The 20,581-nt window shown below is 38.9% G+C and overlaps 1 protein-coding gene across 3 annotated transcripts in view; it reads right to left on the bottom strand.

Moving 5' to 3' along the window:
* Positions 1–3,105: 3,105 nt before the first annotated feature.
* Positions 3,106–20,581, bottom strand: part of MAPK12 (mitogen-activated protein kinase 12) — a 33,867-nt gene continuing 16,391 nt past the window's right edge. For 2 of the 3 annotated variants that reach the window (XM_077179034.1, XM_077179035.1), the window contains exons 5-11: positions 15,170–15,199; positions 13,442–13,489; positions 10,414–10,528; positions 9,738–9,809; positions 9,067–9,146; positions 8,247–8,325; positions 5,728–6,683 (exon numbers count right to left, since the gene is read on the bottom strand). In XM_077179034.1, coding sequence (XP_077035149.1) covers positions 6,430–6,683; positions 8,247–8,325; positions 9,067–9,146; positions 9,738–9,809; positions 10,414–10,528; positions 13,442–13,489; positions 15,170–15,199 — 678 coding nt within the window. In that variant the 3' untranslated portion in view covers positions 5,728–6,429. The other variant, XM_054631729.2, reaches the window with a different exon arrangement.

Genomic DNA, 20,581 nt, shown 5'->3' with positions numbered 1-20,581 from the left:
GAAAATTCAGCAATTTGAATACAAAGCATTACCAGAGTGCTTGAAAGCCATATGGGGAGTCATGCTTGAAGTCTGTAAGGTGACATGAGACCTAGAGTTTATATGTGTGCCTGGTGACCTAGCCCTCCCACTCTGCCAGCAGGCAGGACTTGATCTCAGTGTTCACAATATTCTCACTGCTGTGGTTTTACTTTTCTGATGAGTCTGATTGTTTATTTACAATATTAGTAATGCCTTCAAAAAAATCTTCCTGCATTGTATTTTCTTTCTTTAAAGGAAATTTGTGCTCTGTTGCAGAAATTTTCTTTCCTAATAATTACCTTTTGCACTAATGCATCATGTATGAAAAACTTCATTAATGATGTTGTCATACTTAGTCCAAATGGGGACTCACAGCAACTTAAGAGTAGCTTTGCTAACAGCACAGAAATACGCATTCATTCCATTTATTATGGAGCACTGCCAACAAATCTCTTCAAGTTGACCCGAATTTAACGTGAACCACTATAGGTCAGATGGCAGGGGGCACCTGGGGACAGCCCCAGCCCTGGGTGTAGGGCACCTCCCTGGGGATGGGGACAGGCCAGACTGTGACATCAGCCTGCGAGTGGAGGTGGTTTGGTGGGACCCCCAGCGGGGACACGGCTGCAGGGCAGTGAGAGCTGCAGCTCAGGCAGGGCCAAGGCAGGAGCCTCTGCTGGAAGCAACTCCCCCCATCAGGGTTTGCCCCCACAGTGCCTGGGAGCCTCCCCCCAAGGTTGCTATGGGGAAGGGGCCACCTTTGGCTGCAGTGGCTCTGAGCTGGCCCCCAGTCTCAGCAGCCCAAGTGTCGTGACCTCCTGCAGATGCTCTCATAACCCTCACAGCAGAGCTCCCCATCAGGCTTTCCCAAACAAGCCCCTCACAAAGGCTGCATTGTTACTCTTGCATGGCTGGAGAACAACAGACAAGAGATGACAGCCATATGCACCCATCAGTTTGGCTGAGCACAATTTTCCAGGCACTGCTGGCTCTGTGGCCATGACAGTGCTAGTAAATGAACCACGCCTGCAGCACTTTGCTGGATCTATGGCTTTAGAGAAAACTTGAGTGAATGTTTTTCTGATTACATTTCGTGGCTGTGTTTTTTTTCTCCTTACAGTAGAGCACTACCATCTATATGAAAACAAAAAGTCAAACTTGGCTCCAACCCAAAAATGTAAGGAGTTCCATAGGAACAGCAAAATGTCTGGGTACATGCCAAAGTTGTACTACTTGTCAGCAGGAACTATCATGTATAAATGGGACTTTAAAAATGCCTAAAAAAACCTGCCATGGCCCAGGCCCCTGTGGACTAAATGCCCATGGTTTTCCAGGCAGTACAATTTTACTGTTATCAGCTGTGATATAGCAATGCAATAGTAATAGTGATTTTTCCATTAGGATCAGACTGAAGTGGATTAGGGGTTGGTACCACAAGTATCACTCTGACAAGAACCTCACAGCTGCTGGCACCATGCAAACACAGCAAGAGACTTTACCTGCTCCCCAGGAGCATGTGCTCCCAGGACATTGCAGGGAAAAACCAAAAACATTCTCAACCAGGACCTGAGCAATTCCATTCCTTGCATTTAATTTGTTTCACTGGCAGTCTATTTTGCTTCTCAAAGGTAAAAGCATATTCAAAATGCTTCAATGAAAGGTGTAAGAGCTGCATGCCTGGATCACTCTTAGCTTTGCTGGGAAATACACCTCATTGCTTACTCATGAAGCAGACCACAATGTAGAAAACTCCTGGTAAGAGAAGTAACAAGGGTAAGCATAAAGGAGCTCCCATCACAGAGTAAAACAGCAGCAGATAAAAATGATGAATCATTAAAACAGGTTCCTTGCCCCTGCTCACCTCCTAGTGGGATGCTGTTCCTGGTAGCTAAAAAGCATACATCAGTCCCATGCCTCAGAGCTGCAGATGGCTGCTAGATGAAAATACAGTTTTCAGACATTTCTACTCCACAGGCTACAAAGGATCTGTGCACAAGAGCTGCTCATTAAGTGTTACTCCAAAAGTTTCAAAGAGTGTCTGTATGATGGCAGTCCTCCTCCCTTGATCTTTCTCCAACTCAGGCTTCTGAATTCTTATGAAGACTTAGGAGGAGATTTTAAACGCTGCTGTGCATTAAACTGCTTCTGGTATTGTTTGGCTTATACAACCAGTTGCCACCAGTGTATGCAGGAGATGGAGAATTAATCAGCAGAGACAGCAGGTGTTTTGAGCCCCTATTCTTTTCTGTGGTCCCTGCAGGGACCGTCAAAATACATGGCTATTTTATACCAAGATCCAGTGAATGATAGCATCTAACAGATGCTTCATCCTTTGAGAACTTTAGCTGTAACAGACCAGAAGCATCTGGTATTCACTTCTGAACAGCAGATCAAAAATTGGAAACTCAAAGAATCCCACCCAGCTCATATGCCCAGTAATTCCCAATTGAGATCAAAGTGCATCTTCTGAGCACATTTTGCAGGACACATTAGCATGCACCTCAGTAATATCCTATTTAAAAAAAAGAAAATAATCAAGAAAGGAAGGTGTGAACCACATCTGGCCCACAGTAACACATTATCAGAAACCAACATTTGGTGAGTCTTCAATGCAACAAAAACTAATACTTAAAGGGACAATCTTGCTCTAAAATAGTCAGGGAGCATGTGAGCCCCATACACCTATTGGAACTTTGTCCAACTCAAAGATATATATGCTTGATGACCATCAGTCTGACTCTGGCTTTTAAAATCAGGCTGAGAAATGCAACTGCATTTAAAAACCAAAATCCTGTCCTTCAGAACAAAGCAGAGATGTCTGGTAAAATCCAAGAAGCTGTTAAGAAATAATGTGGTGACAGTAGTACAGTCAGATCAGCTCTGTGGCAACTCTGGGTTCAGAAAATGGGAGAAAGATTAGCATCTGTGGTCTGACTAACTTCCAAAAGAAATTGTATCAGCAGCTATTATTACATGAAATGTACCTACAATACTAGTTTCATACAGATCCCTTTACCAAAAATAATATTTTCAGTATTGGTTATACATCTGGGAATACATATGAGGAAAATAAGACCATTATTGTGTAAAAAACAAACTCACAACCTTTATTTGTCACATTTCATGTACATGCAGAATGTATTTACATTTCTCTTTTAAGGCAAACAGAAACTGGGTTCTTATACCTGAGTTGCTTAGCACCAGTAGGAATAGCAAATAAAAACTTAGGAACTGTTGTCTCTCCTTTTGGAGTAGCAGCTGCAAAGTATTTCTGCTTTCACCTCACAGTTCTTTTAATGATCTCTACTGCCACTTGGAGCCATTTCTGCAGAATTCAATCTCTTCACAGAAACTCCTTGACCAAATTGATGTTGGCTTTGCCATTTGCTGACAGCACAGCAGTATATCTGCTTTTGCTGACATATGCATCAAGGTATTCAGTTACTTTAAGAGTTCTGTATTTCTCCACTACCAAGAAAAGCTAACACTATATTTTTATGTCTTTCTCATGTGTGCTGGCTGCTTCTCCAATGCTAAGTAAAAATTAAGGGAGGGAAAAGTTCACCTCAGCCAGTGGAAGATTTTAGGGCTTGACTTTGTGGAAATGCCCACTGAAGGGTTAGCTTTTAGGGAAGAAAATGCAAAGCAGTTTTTCAATTAAAAAAATGCTCTCTCCTAGTCTGACTAACATTTGAGCCATCTGCATTATCTCCAGACTTTATGCATTTGCTAGAATTTAGGATGTTGAAATACATTTAAAATACAGAGGCAGCATTTTCAAGTAAGTGTTTGACATTTTTCATTTCCCATTGACTCAGTCTATCAACACCACTAATTCCAAGAGGCACTTTTCTACCTCGACTTTTAAGAAGACCAAAGAACACAATCCTAAGAAACAACATCTATCCTGTAAAAAATAAAAGTTTCTATGTAACACAGAAGTGTAGACCAAGCAGAAAGCCATAGTGCAAAATGGAGTATGATTCTTAAGTATGCCTTCCTCTGTGAGAAACCTGTAGTTTGGAAAAATATTTTGATTCAATATACATTCTCTGGTTTTTTTTAATGAATTCCCGAAACTGTCATTTTTAATGACTTGTCAAATACATGAATTTAAATTTTCTGTTACTATTTAGTTTCTCTAGGTGTCCATCTCAGCTAATCAACTCTCATCACAAACAATTTTTAAACAAATGCTAATATTTACAGGTGTTTAACTCAAACATTCATTGAAAGAAACAGAGTAACTGTGCCTTTATTAAACTTATGGTTTATATTGGATATTAAAGCAAAAAAAAAAAACCCGAGTAATTTCTTCTTTTTTCCAGTTACTACCTGCTAGGATCAAAGGTCTTCTTTCACATTCGTTTCACTCAGTAGTAACACACCCACAGTGTATTACATTGGAAATAACCCACAACCAAACAGTCAACTGTGAAGATACTGTCTTTAAGAAAGACAAGCAATTTCACACAGAAATTCTTCCCAAAGGTTTGCCAGTTCTTTTTCCCACCTCTCAGAGACCCTTACAAACAAAGCACCCAGGAAAATACAATAACAGGACAGTAAGAGGAACTCAGGAAGCATCTAACCTATGTATCCCACCAGAAAGCTGACTCCTTCTGCTAAGGTACCTCTCCACAAAAGGTCTGAATGGTTTTCCAAGTAAGATGAGTTTAAATTGGTAAAAATGGGAATAATTATTACTCTTCACCTGGTAGCAGCTTTGTACACTGTAAAAAAAACCAGCTTGCTGCAGGTATTCCTGATGAAGTCTATCATTTTGGTCCTCATTTCATTTCCTATAAAGTGACCCACATGCAGCTTTATTTTTAAAATCAGCACTGCTGATTGTCTGAGATAATTTCAATATTAAGATGCTGGAGAAGAGCTTACAAAATTTTAGAAAATCTGAAGAAATTCTCCCTGTAAATCCTTGATCCCTAGTCTACTATACAAAGAAAATGCACTGTATTTAGGGAAAAATATTATACAGTGATTATATATCCAGTGACTGTTCACCTAGCAAGTTTATGAAATCTTGTCCTGCTATGCTGGTTACTTTGAAAAAAATCTAGGACATCAACAATTCTGAGGTTCTCTTCCATTCACACAGGACAGGGGATGCAGGCACTCACTCACTCTGCTACCCACTGCAGTCCCTGAGGTAACAGGAGATGATTAGCCTTCCCAGGCATCTCAGCAAAGTGAAATACTCCACAGGAAGTCACATGAATACCCCTTGCATTCATGACGGTTCAGTGGCCTTGGAGAGCAGTCACAGCACATCAGACATACTGTGTTCTCAGCTTGCCTGGGGTGGTAACTTGCTCTCTTCAGATGTCTGAGTTAAGAATTAATCCTGCTCTTTTGAGGATGGCACAGGTTATTGCAGTCTGAGTCCTTTTGTGCAGAAGGAAGAAGTTTGTAGGCAGAAATAAGTTTCTGGATATTTTTGAAATGCTACGCCCAAAGGCACCAACTTCCACATGCAGAGTAAAGGACATTGTTACAGTGCAGATGAAACAGATTAATAGAGCTTATTTATAAGAAGTTTTATACACCTGAAATGTCACAAACATTTACAACTTCTCTGCCTTCCTCTGAGTTCTGAAAATACTGAGCCATTACACTGCTGTCTCCTTTGAATCCAATGTCTGTGGTGGCTTGAAGTTCAGTATCTCTTTATATGTAATGCCTGCAAAACAACAGAATAGACATAGCATTGCTGTGGTCTAATCAGAAAAGGAGCTGCACAAACATGAATGAGCAAGGTGCAACCCCAGCATGGCTGGGCTCTGATCTAGGTCAGGAAGAGAGAGACCTCTTCAGGCAGAAAGAGAGGAAGAGTACAAAAAGTAAGGGAATCAAGGATGACTTTTTCACCATTTGAAGATTTGAAAAAGTAGCCCAATACTGAAATTATATAGGTGCTTTCAGAGGGATGTGAGCACTGACTTTTGAGTATAGTGGGCAATATCCTCAGCAAGAGTTACTGAGCACATTAGATTTAAGTTAGGGCCTCACTTAAAAGCCAAACTACAAACTTCTGACCTTAGATGAAAACAAGATTAGACTTAAATCTCTGCTGACACAGATATGTTTTTTGTTCCCTCAGAGACTCTAACTTTCAGGCCAGCAACCACTGCAATCCTGTAGAGGCAACAGTCACACAATCTCTTCACCTGCTCTATCCACCAAAAGGCAAGTTACAGAAATGGTTTATTTTCTATGTTCCAGAAGATGGGAGGACAGAAACATTAGGGAAATGGAGGATGGCCTCTGTTAGCAAGCAGAGAAGAAACCTTTAAAGATCCTTCCACAAGAACTTGGTAAGAGGAACACTGGTAGCATCAGTAGCATTTCTCTTAATGCTGTCTATTTACCGTTTTATCAAAAGCAGAGGAGTTAATTAAGGGGGATAATTTTTATTTCTGCATGGCCTTTCAATCTGGTTAATTCTGAAAACATCACAAAATTAAACTCACGCTTCCACTCATCTAGTGGAAGATCCATGTTATCAAATGTGTCATCGTATTTCTCAGCTTCAATTTCTTCCTCAGGATCGTGAATTGGTTCAAAGTAAGGATGCACCAAAGCCTCAGCTGCCGTGACTCGCTTCTCTGCATCCAGCACCAGCATCTTCTCCAAAAGGTTTACAGCTATTGCACAGAAAACCAACAGTGTATTCAAATCACATACCTGATTCCACTTGTACACAGTAATACTGCCCTGGAGGTATTTCAAATAAATACATGGAGTAACAGAACAGAATCATTGCATGTCCATTTGTAGCCAGTGGGGCCTCTTTGCATGACTGTTGTGAGCAAGCTGGGATGTGTACAAAGCCTGATGCAAGGCAGAGGTGCTCCCTTGCTTCTGTATGCAATACAGAAAACATCTCAGCTAATGACTCCTCAGCTTCTGGCTCCAGGACCACTGTGCCTGGGGCTTTCCCAGGTGTCTTGAACCACTGCCACTTATTGTGGTTCTAAGGTACATCACCCCCTGACAGCAGCTGAATGAACAGGTGAACAGGGAGTGAGAACTGCGCTCTGTGTCACCAAATCCAGACCAAGTACACTCTGAAGGTCACTAAGACAGGTCAGCTGTCCATACTCAGACTCTCAGGGCTAACTTTATCTGCTATGTGGTTTTGATCTCAGCCTAAACAACCCATTAAAGTTCTGCATGTTCCCCTTCGGTGGATTCTGGATTCAGTCCATTGCTAGACTGTCAAAGTGGACTAGTGTAAACGGGTATGATGAATGATTCATTTACTTTCTGTTTTTCTATCCTGAAAGGATGTTCTTGGATTTAGAGCAGCTGAAAGGAAGTAGAGGCAGTGTGGGAAGTGATGCTTCACCCCAAGAAGTGTGGGACACTTCAACTTCTGCTTGCCATGTTGCATATTCTCTTTAAACTATTCCAGACCTGAAGCAGCCAGATGGCCACAGAAATGATAAAAGACATCCTAAGAACTAAATGGAAATGTGTAGCTTGCTGCAGCTACCCATCAGCTAACCATGTAGTAAGGGTAAGAGCTGTTTCTTAATCAGACTTATTTGTACCGTATCTGAACCTAAAATTTTAACTTCAATTAAGAAAATTCAATTATCCTAATTAATATTCTAATAAAACTGGCTTGTTAGTGTTTAGATCATTGGGGAATTGATAATGCTTAAGGAGAGTCATTTTAGAGCTCTGTCTGCCTCAGGTCATGTCACAGTTATGCGCAGTTGGTAGGCTCTTCTGGCTGTTAAGATCTATGGAATCCAAGCCATTATTTCTCAGGAATGCACAGATGTTTCTCAGGATGTATTAATTCTATCACTAAAATGTCAGCTTTCCATTTTCTTGTATTTCAACTGCCAATCAGATTGGGCTTTCAGAATTGTAGTTCAAATACAGAACAGAAAAACTTTTATTACATTTACTTAATATGCTAGGGCTCTTGAGAAAACTGCTCAAGTAAAACCAATAAGCAGGTACTAGATTGAAACCTAAAACACAACATACTAATTTTTTTTATGCTTCTAAGAAATAACTGATTCCTGGCAGGGTTTAAACTTCAGTTTCAACAATCAAAATGATGAATTATGGAAAGCAAGAGACAGAATAGCCCAAGAACCACCACGTCCCCTGTCACATGACTGAATTACAATGCAGCTGCCTCCAATGCAAACACAAGAACAAGCTGCACACATACACACAAACAGCCTTACCCAAAGGATTCGCATACTTCAAGATGGATGCAAAATCTTTCTTCTGGACTTTTGGGAGGCTTTTGATATAATTTTTTGCCTTAAAAGAAACATGGATATTAAATTAGATCATTGCCACCTTTGTAATGAGACAACATTAACTATATGCTTAACACCTTTCTCAACAATATTTTGACAGCATGTTGTACAAATGCATTTTTTCTGATGATATTCACCTTCTTCCTGAATGGAATCTTTTTTAATCACTTTAAAACCATGATTTAGAAATTATGATGCGAAGCTTTAATTATTAGTGCTTCATATTTAGTATATTTATCCAAATAAATATGTGTGAAGTATTTGAAAGAATGTCATACTGAGTTTACAGCAATATCTAGAAGTGAACCTTATACAGTAATTCCTTTACATTAAAACTGAATAGTTAAATTAATGAATAAATTTAGGTTCTTTATAGGAAGGGCCTCAGGATTCTAGAAGGACATTGACATAGGACAGGAAAGAGACATTTGCAAAAAACTGGGTTTTCTGAATATCTCTTGTGCTTTTAGTACCTTTACAATAAAAGTTGCCATGTATCACCTCTGCTGTTTATATGGTACACACGGGAATCCTGAAATATTTAAATAATGTTCTGATAATTTTCTGTCATTCCATCCTCCATTTCCAGTAGCTACTGTGGGTGCACAAATGATGTCAAGGCAGAGAAGGACCATCAGGGGCCAAATCAGTAGTCAATATGTATTACCTCAGCCTAAGAACTGAGCATGGCTCAAAGGAAAAATAAGACATGGAAAACCAACTCACAAATCAGAATACTCACATCTTGACTGTGCAATTTTTGAACAAAATCTTGCGTTGGTGTACCTGTTATTTTCATTATTTCTGTGAGTTGGTCCAGATCTGAATACCAGAAATAAGGAACAAATTCTTTCACTATTAGGAAAGTAAGCATCCTGCAAAAGTAATGCATTTCTTTGCTGTTGGAGAATAATATAAAAATTTTAATTCAATGACTGAACAGAAGATTTATAAAAGATGAAAGTTCTCCATTTCTCTTAAAAAAGGCAAAGAAAATATCCTATAATTTGGGAACACATAATTGAATCATCTGCAAAATTTTCTAGAATCATAAGGCTTGTTCTGTATTGTTTGGACAAAAATCAGTCCAAGAATATTAAGAGTATCTAAACAATCAACACGTTTTGCATGCACTAGGAAAAAAATGGCTTTTCTTTTATCACAGAGCCTTCTACTTGATGATTTGGGATGTGATTTTAAGATCTCTACTGAAAAAAAATCAGAAATACAAGTTTTAATTGGCAGGTGTGCAAAAGTGGTACAGATATAAAAAAATGATTTAATGAGAAAGTTGCAAGCCATTTTACTATTAATTTCAATTTATACTCATCTGTTTTTGAACAGACTTACTGTATCACATAACAACCTCTCATAATTTTCTTACATCAGTATCATAAATTCACTGAAGGATACGATCATTTCCCTTGAACAGAGGTCTCCCTGTTATCATCTCAGCCATTATACAGCCCACAGACCAGATGTCAACTGAAAAAAAGACCAGGAGGCACATTAACCTGTCTGTTTAAATGTACATAAAGTTTAATTTAAAACATATTTTAAATAAGTATAAAAATTACCTTCATAGCCTGTTATAAAATAAACGTGTGCCTTGCCAAGTATGATGAACAGCACAGGTAAAACTACCAGACTTTCTAATGAGCAAACTGGAGATAATCTCATAATATGCAGAATGAATTTCTCAGTAACAGGCATAGGAAGTAAATTTTCAGTACTTTCAAAAACTTCCATAGTGTTATTTGAATTCCCTCCATTTGCCATTTCTCCCTGTCTGTTCAAATTAAAATCAGCACACCTTTATAGGAGCACAAGAAGAGAGACCAGACTGTCCTGTCTGTATAATTTGAATAATTTTTTCTAATAACCTTAGCACTTTCTGTTACTCTCAGAAAACATATATAAAAATCCCCAAACTCACCACCACATGATTACCTGCAATTTATCTACAAGGAAATGCTGCATAATTATACGGTCATTTCCACCTTCATTTCAGAAACAAAGCCTTGTGTATATCTCACCTGATCCAGTGAATGCTTTAGCTCTGTTAAGATAATTTTGAGGAGACACTGACCTGTCTGAGTATAATGCATCCAGTTAAGAATGACCTCTGGGGCTCTGTACCACCTTGTAACCACATAGCCAGTCATCTCACTGTCTGTATGCCTTGCCAATCCAAAATCCAGGATCTGTAGTGGAAGCACAAAGCACGTTAGATCAGATAGCTTGTTATCTAGTTCATACAGTTGTTTACAACTGTAAGAAAAAAACAAAACTGGAGCAATCTGCAGAGATTAGTTTATTTTTGTATCTTTTTCTCATTGAAGTGTCTTGTTCTCATTTTAAAAATCAAGACAGAGAGATTTGAATAACTTTTTTTCAAGTTACATACTTCTATGGCACCATCAAAAGCTGTAAGACCAGTAAAGAAAATAATAAATTATTCACTTATTAATTAAAAATATACTGGACACATTTCATACAAAAAATTCCCTGACCACAGAATCACCATTGTATCAAGTTACAGCTAAAAGAACAGCACCCATTTTAAACAATGTCCACTGCTCATATCCCAGGAGGCACATTATTCAAGAGTGTGTTCCAACAATATTCTGAAGAAAGAAGGTATTGTTATTTCTACTTTATGAATAACTCACACAAGGGAAGACTTCCTCTAGGTCACATTGAAAAGTGGGAACAAGAGTATGGAATTACCATCACTTAGTCCCATCAGGACTTCTCCAACCTCCAGCATCAATTACAGAAAAACCTTTTGAAACAAATGCAAGAACCGTGGAATTTTTTTAAAGTGCTATGCACAACTCAGCTTATTTCTAAGATTCTCAGATATTTCTCTCTAGATACAGCAATCTGTACAGCAGCAAGATTAAAAATGAATGTTATGGCCTTTTGTCAACTTCTACAAAATCTGCCTTAGAAGCACCACCTGTACGGACCATCGGAAGATGCAGAAAACAGCAAGAAAATTCCATTCCTGGAACAACAATCAGCTTGTATTTATTGGAAAGCTCATGCTTCTAACAAGAACAGGGAGGCATGGGTAAGTCAAGTTCTCCTGAAGATAAACCACGGTGACACACAGGTGTCACAAACATGAAGCTTGCATGAGCAGCCACAGTTTGCCATGTGAATCACTGCACATGTTTATTGATAGGGCAGGGGTTTTAACAGGGACACCTGAGCATTCCTATGCCAAGAGTCATGTTTTTGTAATGCTCTCTGCAATTAAGCATTCTAAAATATTTCAGGAGAATTTAATCATTCCCTGGCACTAACAGAAAAAGGAAAACTATATTTTCATTCACAAATCAAGAATACAAAATGTTATGGCTTATCTTTATTGCCATACTGGAAATATAATTTCCATGTTTTCCTCATAACTGCTGATTACCAATCAATTTAAAAACAGGAACAGAATGCAAAGGGAGACATTTTTTATTCATACCAATTAAATGCACTTGATTGTGGCTGATTCTTTGGGTACTGAAGATTCACCAGATGCAATTTTTTGTACATATAATTTTTGTATAAACCTTTATATATGGCTTTTATTGTACATATTCAGCACATGAATTTTCTCAGTACGACAGCAGGGAGGGTGGCAGAAAAAAAAAAACCAACAGGTCAAATCCAGATGTGGTACAGTCTATTCTGTCAGAGTCTTTTAGGCATTTATCTACCAAGGCTTGTGACATGTAGAGTTGGAAACAGCTAAAATATAATTTGGTTTTGTAGATTTGTAGAAATAGAAAATGACAGCAAGAATTTTTGTGTATTATGCTTTAACTTCATGATTTATTTTCATTTACATTTCATTAAGCTCAGGAACAAGGGTATCCTATTTGTATTTAACAAGGTACCATTTCAACAACTATCTTCATATAAAACTTTTATTCTCACACTCCAATCTTCAACTTTTCAGCTTGAACTTCCACAGCAATTTTCAGAGGATGTTTGAAAATCCTTATAATTTGTGAATTATGAAACAATGCCCCAATTTCCTTCAGCTCAAGGATAGGTCTCCTTTGACTCAGCAAACTTAATTTTCCTAATTTTTTTCATTAACTAACAAAAATAACTTGAGACTACAGAAAGGGCAGTGATTTCCTCTCATACACCCTCCACTGTCACTTTTCTGATACCTATGTAGGAGTTGAGAGAAAAATGAGTATCAGAAAGCTCACTGGGAAAAAACTGATAGCTAATTAATTACCCTTCCAAGGAATTGTTCCAACTTGCTTCCAGTCTCATCATCACTGGAGCTGATACAAGGGAAGCTGCCGAGTGCACAGACATGGGGGAAAATGGTTGCACTATATCTGGCAACACCATCCTGTGCCTGCATAAACTGACTTTGAGAGTGTGCAGAAAAAGATTTGTTAAATAAGTAGATACAGATCAGGAGACACCTGGCCTGCATCTCAAAATATAATTGTACAGCTGAGGGTGTAGAGGAAGACATCCATATACAACTGTTTTTCCTAGACTGTCTTATTTTCCCATCAGTGTGGGATCCATTCACAATTTGTCCACCTCCAAGCCAGGAAAAGTCAATGACTTTTTGTGTTTGATATGAAAACACTAAAATTACAGAACCCTGGAACATTTGAGTCAGTCTCCAAAGACCAAAATTTGTATGACAGTGGCTACATGCAAAAATATATTTTGCGTGTTGCAGGCTAAAAACCACTCTTGTAGTGCTCTGCATCACATTTTATTTTATTCCATTAAGGGTGTCCTTCACAACCTTTGAGCTTCTGTATCTCCCAGCTTGTAGAGTAAGACTTTTTCTATTTATTTAAAGCTGAAATTCTCACATAACCGAATCACTCCCATCAACTCTTATGTCTCTTTTAGGGACAAAACCTTGGCCATAAGATCTGATGTGTCCTTACACACCAGGACACAAAAGTCCCCCTTCAAATTCCCTGTTGTTCTGTCAGGATGTACAGGCCAATTGTGGTTCAAGAGCAAAAAGCCTGGCCCAACACAGGAACCAGCCAGCATGTCCACAGCTGCTGCATCTGTTGTCTTCTGTCTTCTAACATGTCTGACTGGTTTTTCAAATAAACATACCTTACCTTCAATTCACAGTCTTCATTTACTGCCAAGTTTCCAGGCTTTAGATCCTGCAACCAGATTTTAAATGAATGTTTTGAGGTTTTTTTTGATTTTACAGCAAGACAATAAAGTTCTCTTTTTTGCTATCCTTCCTTCTTTCTTTCTGGTTTTACAGTTTTTATGTAGCCATTTTGAACAGCAACAGATAAAATGATGTCATAACACAAATAATACAAAGAAGGATGCAAACTTGCACATTTGGCCTTTTTCCACTATACTTCCCCTGCAAGAAAAATCAATTTTTTTTCCTGCTATAAGTCAGGAAAATGCTTGCCAGTGAAGGAATTCACTAATTTTTCTATGAGAGGGGTTTAGACATAAACTTGTTTCATTTAATATTAAGACCACAAGGTTAACAATTCACATATATAGTTCTGGACTCTACATGTTGCATATTAAAATATGCATTATAAAAATTCCTTACCCTGATAGACTTAGAAGGAGTAATGAAAGAATCAAACAAGATTTTACATAAAACTCTATGCTCTCTTCTGTCGAAAAATCAATTTCCTAAGAAAGTCAACACAACTGCAACATGAAAGAAGTATTCCCTTAAGTCTCTTAAGCCACCTTAGAGACTTCCAATGATCTTCCACAGTTGTAAAGTTTAGCAAAGGGAAGACTACTGGCAAGGACTAAGATGATATTGCAACATCAATGGCTCAGAAATACATTATTAGATATACATTTTCCTTCAGCTTTTTCAGACCTTTGTTTGATACACTTTAGCACAAGATCTTTAGAAGTATCTTCTCTCTGAACTTTTTAACAAGGGATCCACCTGTTTTATACAAAGATCTTTTAAGATCAGAGGGGCCTTGGAGAGAAACAATTTGGTGCAAAAAACCATAATGAAACCAAGAAGCTCAAGGGTCATCAAGAGAGACCTTAGAAGAAAACTAAGCAAGGGTAAGTTTAGACCATGATCCCAGCAGTTGCAAAAATAAAAATATAAATATTTTACATTATTTTGTCAGTTGTGTATTTTCCATGTCCAGTTTAAAGCTGATACAATGTGCACTGTCTATGGTGCTCCTGACACTTTATTAAAAATGGACAATTTCTACTGTTCTAACACAGTTTTGGGGGAAGAGATACTGCTTGGTACCACAAAGGCATCATTCAGAACTCCTTCTTCACAGTGCAGAAGTGATTTCAAGTGGACTTTATACAGAGAAGGGATTAAAAAAGAAACAAATGCTTAATTTCTCTCAGAAAAAAAAAAAAAAAAAACCAAAAAAAACCTGAGGTTCTTAAGTCTCTATAATTTTGGGCAATTTTTTTTAGTTTCTATGGTTCCCCCAAAACTTTGAACACTAATAAAACATTTAAAGCAAACCTGAACATTGTTTTTAAAAGTTTAATCTTCATTTAAAAACTAACAAACAAAAATCCCCCAACTCTTGTCTTTCTCAATTTAGACATTATTTGCTCTTGTGGAGACTTACAACTCAGTTTCAAAAAGTAATCTAGGAACCCCAAATCTAAGCTGTATTCAGTGCAACTTGAGTGCCAGCTTACACTGACACAGCCATGCCACCTTTTGTTCCCACTGAAGAAGAAATCAAAGGCACCAACAAACTGAGAAAACCTATAAACTGAATTTCAGGCCTATTTATAAGCATGCTTATACACAAACATCACTCACATTATCAAAATATAAACATCTTTCATGTTTTTCCACTTACCCTGTGAATTATGCCTGATGAGTGAATATACTGTAAAAAGAGAAAGTATTTTTTTAGTCAAGGTCTTGAGTTTAAAAGTGGCCTGGGGTAGGAGAGAAAATACTTTTACATGGTGCTAAAGCAAACTGAAATTAGAAAAAATTTATTTGTTGCACAGAAGACCCCTTTAGCTATGGTTTTAATGTTTATTTAATGTTCATTAGTATTTTGTCCTTTCCCTCTTAATAATGAGAAACCACTAATTCAGTTTGAGTACTGCAACTGATATATGTGTATCAGAAAGAAACATGGTATTTTATACATCAGAAATGCTCTCCTACCACAGGTGTCTCTGGTGTGCCACCATAGTTTAGATTCATATGCTTCAGCAGCACTGGCTTTTAAGAGATCATTAGGACTGGGACGAAGGCCAGTCAAGGTCTTATCTGAGAATTTTTGCTACATGCATCAGTATTTCCTCAATGGAAAATGGAAAGGTCAAGTTCAAAGACATTCTCTTTACTTGCATATTTTCATCACCCAGTCAGTGACCTATTTAAAGGCTCACAAAAGCCAAACCACCAAACTGGACACCCAGGACTAGTTCTTTCAGGATGATACCTGACAAAATACAGATGTTCAAACCCATGACTGTCACCAAATGCTCCCCACTGTGGAACGCAGTTTCTCTCACCACTGAACGATACCCTAGAAGAGACTATTTTCATCACAGTCAATAAAGGGAACTTCTAGTAACTAGTTCAGATAAATGCATCTCTTGCAAAGATTGAAATGCAGAAAGCTGTTCTGAACTGAGGACATGGTTTCCAAGAGCAGCCTGGATGTGCTAATCCCTTCAGGGGTGGGGAACTGATCTGAAATCCCCACAGACCATACTAGTGATGCTAAAAAACACAAGAACAATAAAAGTATTTTAAAAAAAGACTTGGGAAAAGATGAAGAAGATGCAAATCCTCCAGCTTCACCTGAAGAATTTTCATTTTATTCCACTCTGAAGAATGGGACAAGTGGCAACAGAGTCACTAGGAACTAGTTGGCAGAGCCAGAGAGGACCAACCAAGAATAGAAAGCAGAAACACACAGAAGAAAGGAGCTTTGCAGGATAATTGCAAATCAGCCACAGCAATGACCATCTTCCCCAGCAGCCCTCAGGATGGGCAATTAAGCTCACAAATGCAACAGTCCCTCTGCAAAAGGGTCCTCATAATCCAGCAGATGAGAAACAAAGAAAGCAAAGCTACAGAACAAAAAACTTCAGACAGAACCAATGTGCCTTTCAATCTTAGATTTCTGAACTTAAAACACAACCCATACAACCTAAGCAGCACAAGATCTGCACTTATGGTGCCAAGCTTTTAAAGCAGTGACTGAAAAAATCTCTGACAGTATGTCCTCTCTTACACCTGACCAGCCACACCAGATGTGGTCTCATAGGTTCTGAAAAGACAGATGGGGGGAAAAGCCCCCACTTCCTTTGACCCTGTGCCTACAACTTTACCAATCCAGCCCAGGCCATGGTAGGGCCCTGCTGCTGCAGGGTCACACTGCTGTGCCAGAGCCCAGGCCTGTCCTGGCAGCTGCAGTACACCAGCTCCTGCTGCAGATTACTTATAGATTGGGCAAGGTTTAACATCACCCATAGGAAATGCCAAAGCCTCTCACAGGATTTCCTGGGGCTGACACAAGACTTTGAGGGCACACGGCTGCTTCACAGAATGTTTTCTGTAAAACCACTACAGCAAACACAAAACTACAAAATGTTTTATCTGTTATGGATGTGCATGAAGTGAATTGGGACAGGAGGAGGAGGAAGTTTGTCAATTGTACATGGAGACCATATGCACTTTAAAAAATAAAACAACAAACCCAAACCAGAAATGTAACTGTAAATAGCTAAACTCCCACTGAGTTAAGAAAAAGATGTCCTCTGTTATCGCTATCTTGATCAAGGATATCACAGTATCTACTTGCATTCTAAATTATTGCAATATCTTCTAACTGAAGCCTCTTGATTTTCCAGAACAGATGCTTAAAATATTCTATAGTTGGTTAGTGCTGCTAAGACTGTACACAGTAAGGAAATAGCTGGCAGACCCAGTCATTTGGCACCTAAGAATGTGGAATGTAGAAACAGGAATTAAAAGGTCTGCACCCTTCAAAATTTCTGTTAAAGAAAATCTCACCTCTTTGGGGGGAAGAGTGTGATTTTGCTGTCATTCTCACCCCACTGAAGGTTTTATGAATGTTCACAGCACCAAAATCATGTTAACACTGTGGGGAAAGCTCCTATGTTTTCTGAACGCTCCTCTTAACATAACACTACTGAGATTACCTGAATTAGGAGTTATTCCTGATTGCAATGCACACATCAGCCTTTCTGTAAGCTGAAATACTGGTGCTGGGCTGCAATGTTTCTTTAACAATAGCAGTGTTTTTTTAATTGCATTTCATAATCTCCTGGCAGGTAGCAACACTGGAACTGTGCCAGTCTTCATTCAGAAGGTTTTCTATTTCTGTTCAACAGGATTCTGAAATGGGATCCTGTTCTTACTGGTTCTCCTCATTAAATTATCCATCTATTGACAGATATTTCATTCTTAACGATTCAGAACAGAGTAGTCATATCCTTCACAATGTTTCTACCACTTCACCTGAACCATAATTTATTCAAGAACCCAGTTAACACAAGTGAAGTTCCTTGGAGCATGGGAGCTCTGCGCATTATCCTAAAGACAATTTTGATAGCATGCATAAATCCTGGAATGCAAACTTCAGATCATGCTAGGAAGTCATCCAACAATCACCTAAATTTTAAACATTCATTTCTTTCTATGTAATCTCCTCACAAAATAAAAAGCTAATCAAAAGGGAATTAGCAAAGACTCGGGAGAATGTGTTCTAGGCAACATGCAAAATGAAAATGAGAAGCATCTTGGCGGGGTAGTAAAAACTGAAGAGGAAATGAGTCAGAGGGGGAAGGGAAAGCAGAGAAGCAGAAAAATCCAGCAAAAATGTGAACAAAAGCCAGTAAATACAAATGAGAAAAGGAGAGAACTAGAGTAGTACATCTTACCATAAATATGGCAAGAGAAGCTTGAACAGGTGTTTGCATGGCCCAAGAGCTGTCTGTCCCTTCCCAAGCACTATGAATAAAGAGAGAGGACTGACAGCCACCTCCCCCAGACCTCTATGAACAGGAGCCCAGCTGGCATTCCTGCAGAACAGGGACCCAAGACTGAAAGCTGCAGTCTCTTTCCACCTACATATACAGACATATGTTTAGCTTGCCTTCTGTACTCTTTGACAATACACAGCTTTTCTGTCAAACAATAACAAAAAAGAAATTATGAAAGTCCTTCCAAGATGCAAGCTCACATGTAAGTAAAATTTAATACCAGACTAAGGCCCGACTAGGCAACAGGCAAAGGAGAGGTAAGCCATTGTTTTTTAAGTGGTGTCACATCACATTGAATTACAAGGCTCACCTTGTAATTAGAAAGAAAATTAATATTTCATTCTCTGTAGAAAAAAAGACAGTAAAATTATAAGAACTGACAAAAAAAGAACTGTACAGACTTGCAGAGCAAAGGCTGAAGATTAAAATCTTCATTAACTCAGTCTTGACCTCAATTTATACAGGTTTTTTTAAAATCAAAGCTGTTGAGCCCTTTGTATACAACTAATCCAGAACCAGCCTACAGACAGAATGTAGAAATGAAGCCTGCAAGGAAACAACAGTGGGGGGGGCTTAGAAAAAACCCCCTTATCCCTACACAGTCACACAGTTCTCCCTTGCACATGTTAAACTGTCACATGTAAACAGGTTGTTACAGATAACATATGCAATGTGACAAAAATGATGAACAGCCTTTTTGCCTTTGACCAGACATAAATACAGATACCATAAAGTTCTTATATACTTTACGAAGGACAAATGCATATTGCACGTTACATCTTTAACACCAAAAAAAACCCCTCAGAATAGACACCATCAAAGTTAAAAGGTGAAAAACAAAGTCATCATACAAAGGAGAGGGTAAGCTTGAGAAGCTGAATGAGTTTTACCACAAAGATCTACAGTGGCATTCTCCCTCTTCCAAGGTATTGCAAGCATTTTTCCCTTATAATGCCTCTACTGAGTTCTAGCTAAATGTATGTTTGTTCCCCATGCCCCACCAAAAAATCATCCAAGTAAACACAGATGGGCTGTCTTTAACCCAGATACAGTAGACCTTAAAAAGTACAAGACTTTCATGAAAAACTTGGCTAACCCTTTCTTAAACAGCTAATTTACTGATATCTGTAAAAGAATAAACAAATTACTGACTCATTTTCTTTCTTGTCTGCATGTTAGCAACACTGCTTTCAGCTTAACATATTTCCTAGCACAGACAGGGCTACAAGAATGTGCCTCAAACACTGGACTATTCCTATTTCTTAAAAATATTTTCAGCTAGGTGTGTACTTTTGTCTGAAATGGTTCAATGAGAATCCAAAATTTAATGGAACAGGTACAGTAAAGACTGTTCTCCAGAGTTTGCTGTGTAATAAGAAATGACAAAACAGTCTAGTAGCGAAATAATATTTTATTTCCTGCTGGTAATTTTGAGGTACATACAGTTTTACTCTCAAAAACATGGGGTAAGAAACTATTCAGGTAAACCACTTCTTACAGAACATTTATCACAGTTACTATCTCAGCATCCCTGCTGGTAGCTGTTGCCATGTAACTGCTTTTATTTTTATGTTCCTCCCACAGGACACAGTCCTTCTTGAACTCTGTCAACTTCTTTACACAGGATGCAGTCCTTCAGAGTGGACTGCTGCAGTGTGGGTCCCCCAAGGGCCACAGGTCTCATCACTAAACCTGCCAGGGGCCTGCTCCAGCACTGGCTTTCCATGGGCTGCAGCCTCATTTAGGCCACATCCCTGGGCCCCAGGATGGGGGAGCCATGGCTGCTGTCTGGATATCTGCTCTGTCGTGGTCCTCCATGGGTTGCAGAGGAGCAATCTGTGCCACCATGGTCTCCATGGCCTGCAGGGAAATCTCTACTCCAGCACCTGTAGCATCTTCTCCCCTTCTATCCTCACTGACCATGGTGCCTGCAGGGCTGCTTCACATTTTTTCACTCCCCTCTCACAGCTGATGCCAACATTTTTTTACCCCTCCTTAAATGTATTGCCACAGATATGCCATGCATATTGCTGCTGGGTCAGCTTTAGCCAGCAGTGGGTCTGCTTTGCAGCCAGCTGGAACTTTGTTCAACATGGAAGCAGTTCCTGGTGTCTTCTCACAGCAGCCACTCCTGCAGCCTTCACTAACAAACAAACCTTGCCACAAACCTGCCCAATATATCCTCATAAATTCCTGCTCTGTTTTCTTCCCATGTATGTCAACCACACCCAGTTGCT

The sequence above is a fragment of the Agelaius phoeniceus genome, chromosome 5 (genome assembly GCF_051311805.1).
Source record: "Agelaius phoeniceus isolate bAgePho1 chromosome 5, bAgePho1.hap1, whole genome shotgun sequence".
In the NCBI taxonomy this organism is placed as follows: Eukaryota; Metazoa; Chordata; class Aves; order Passeriformes; family Icteridae; genus Agelaius; species Agelaius phoeniceus.
The sequence above is the reverse complement of the archived record's forward strand: the minus strand, read 5'-3'. Positions and strand labels throughout refer to the sequence as shown.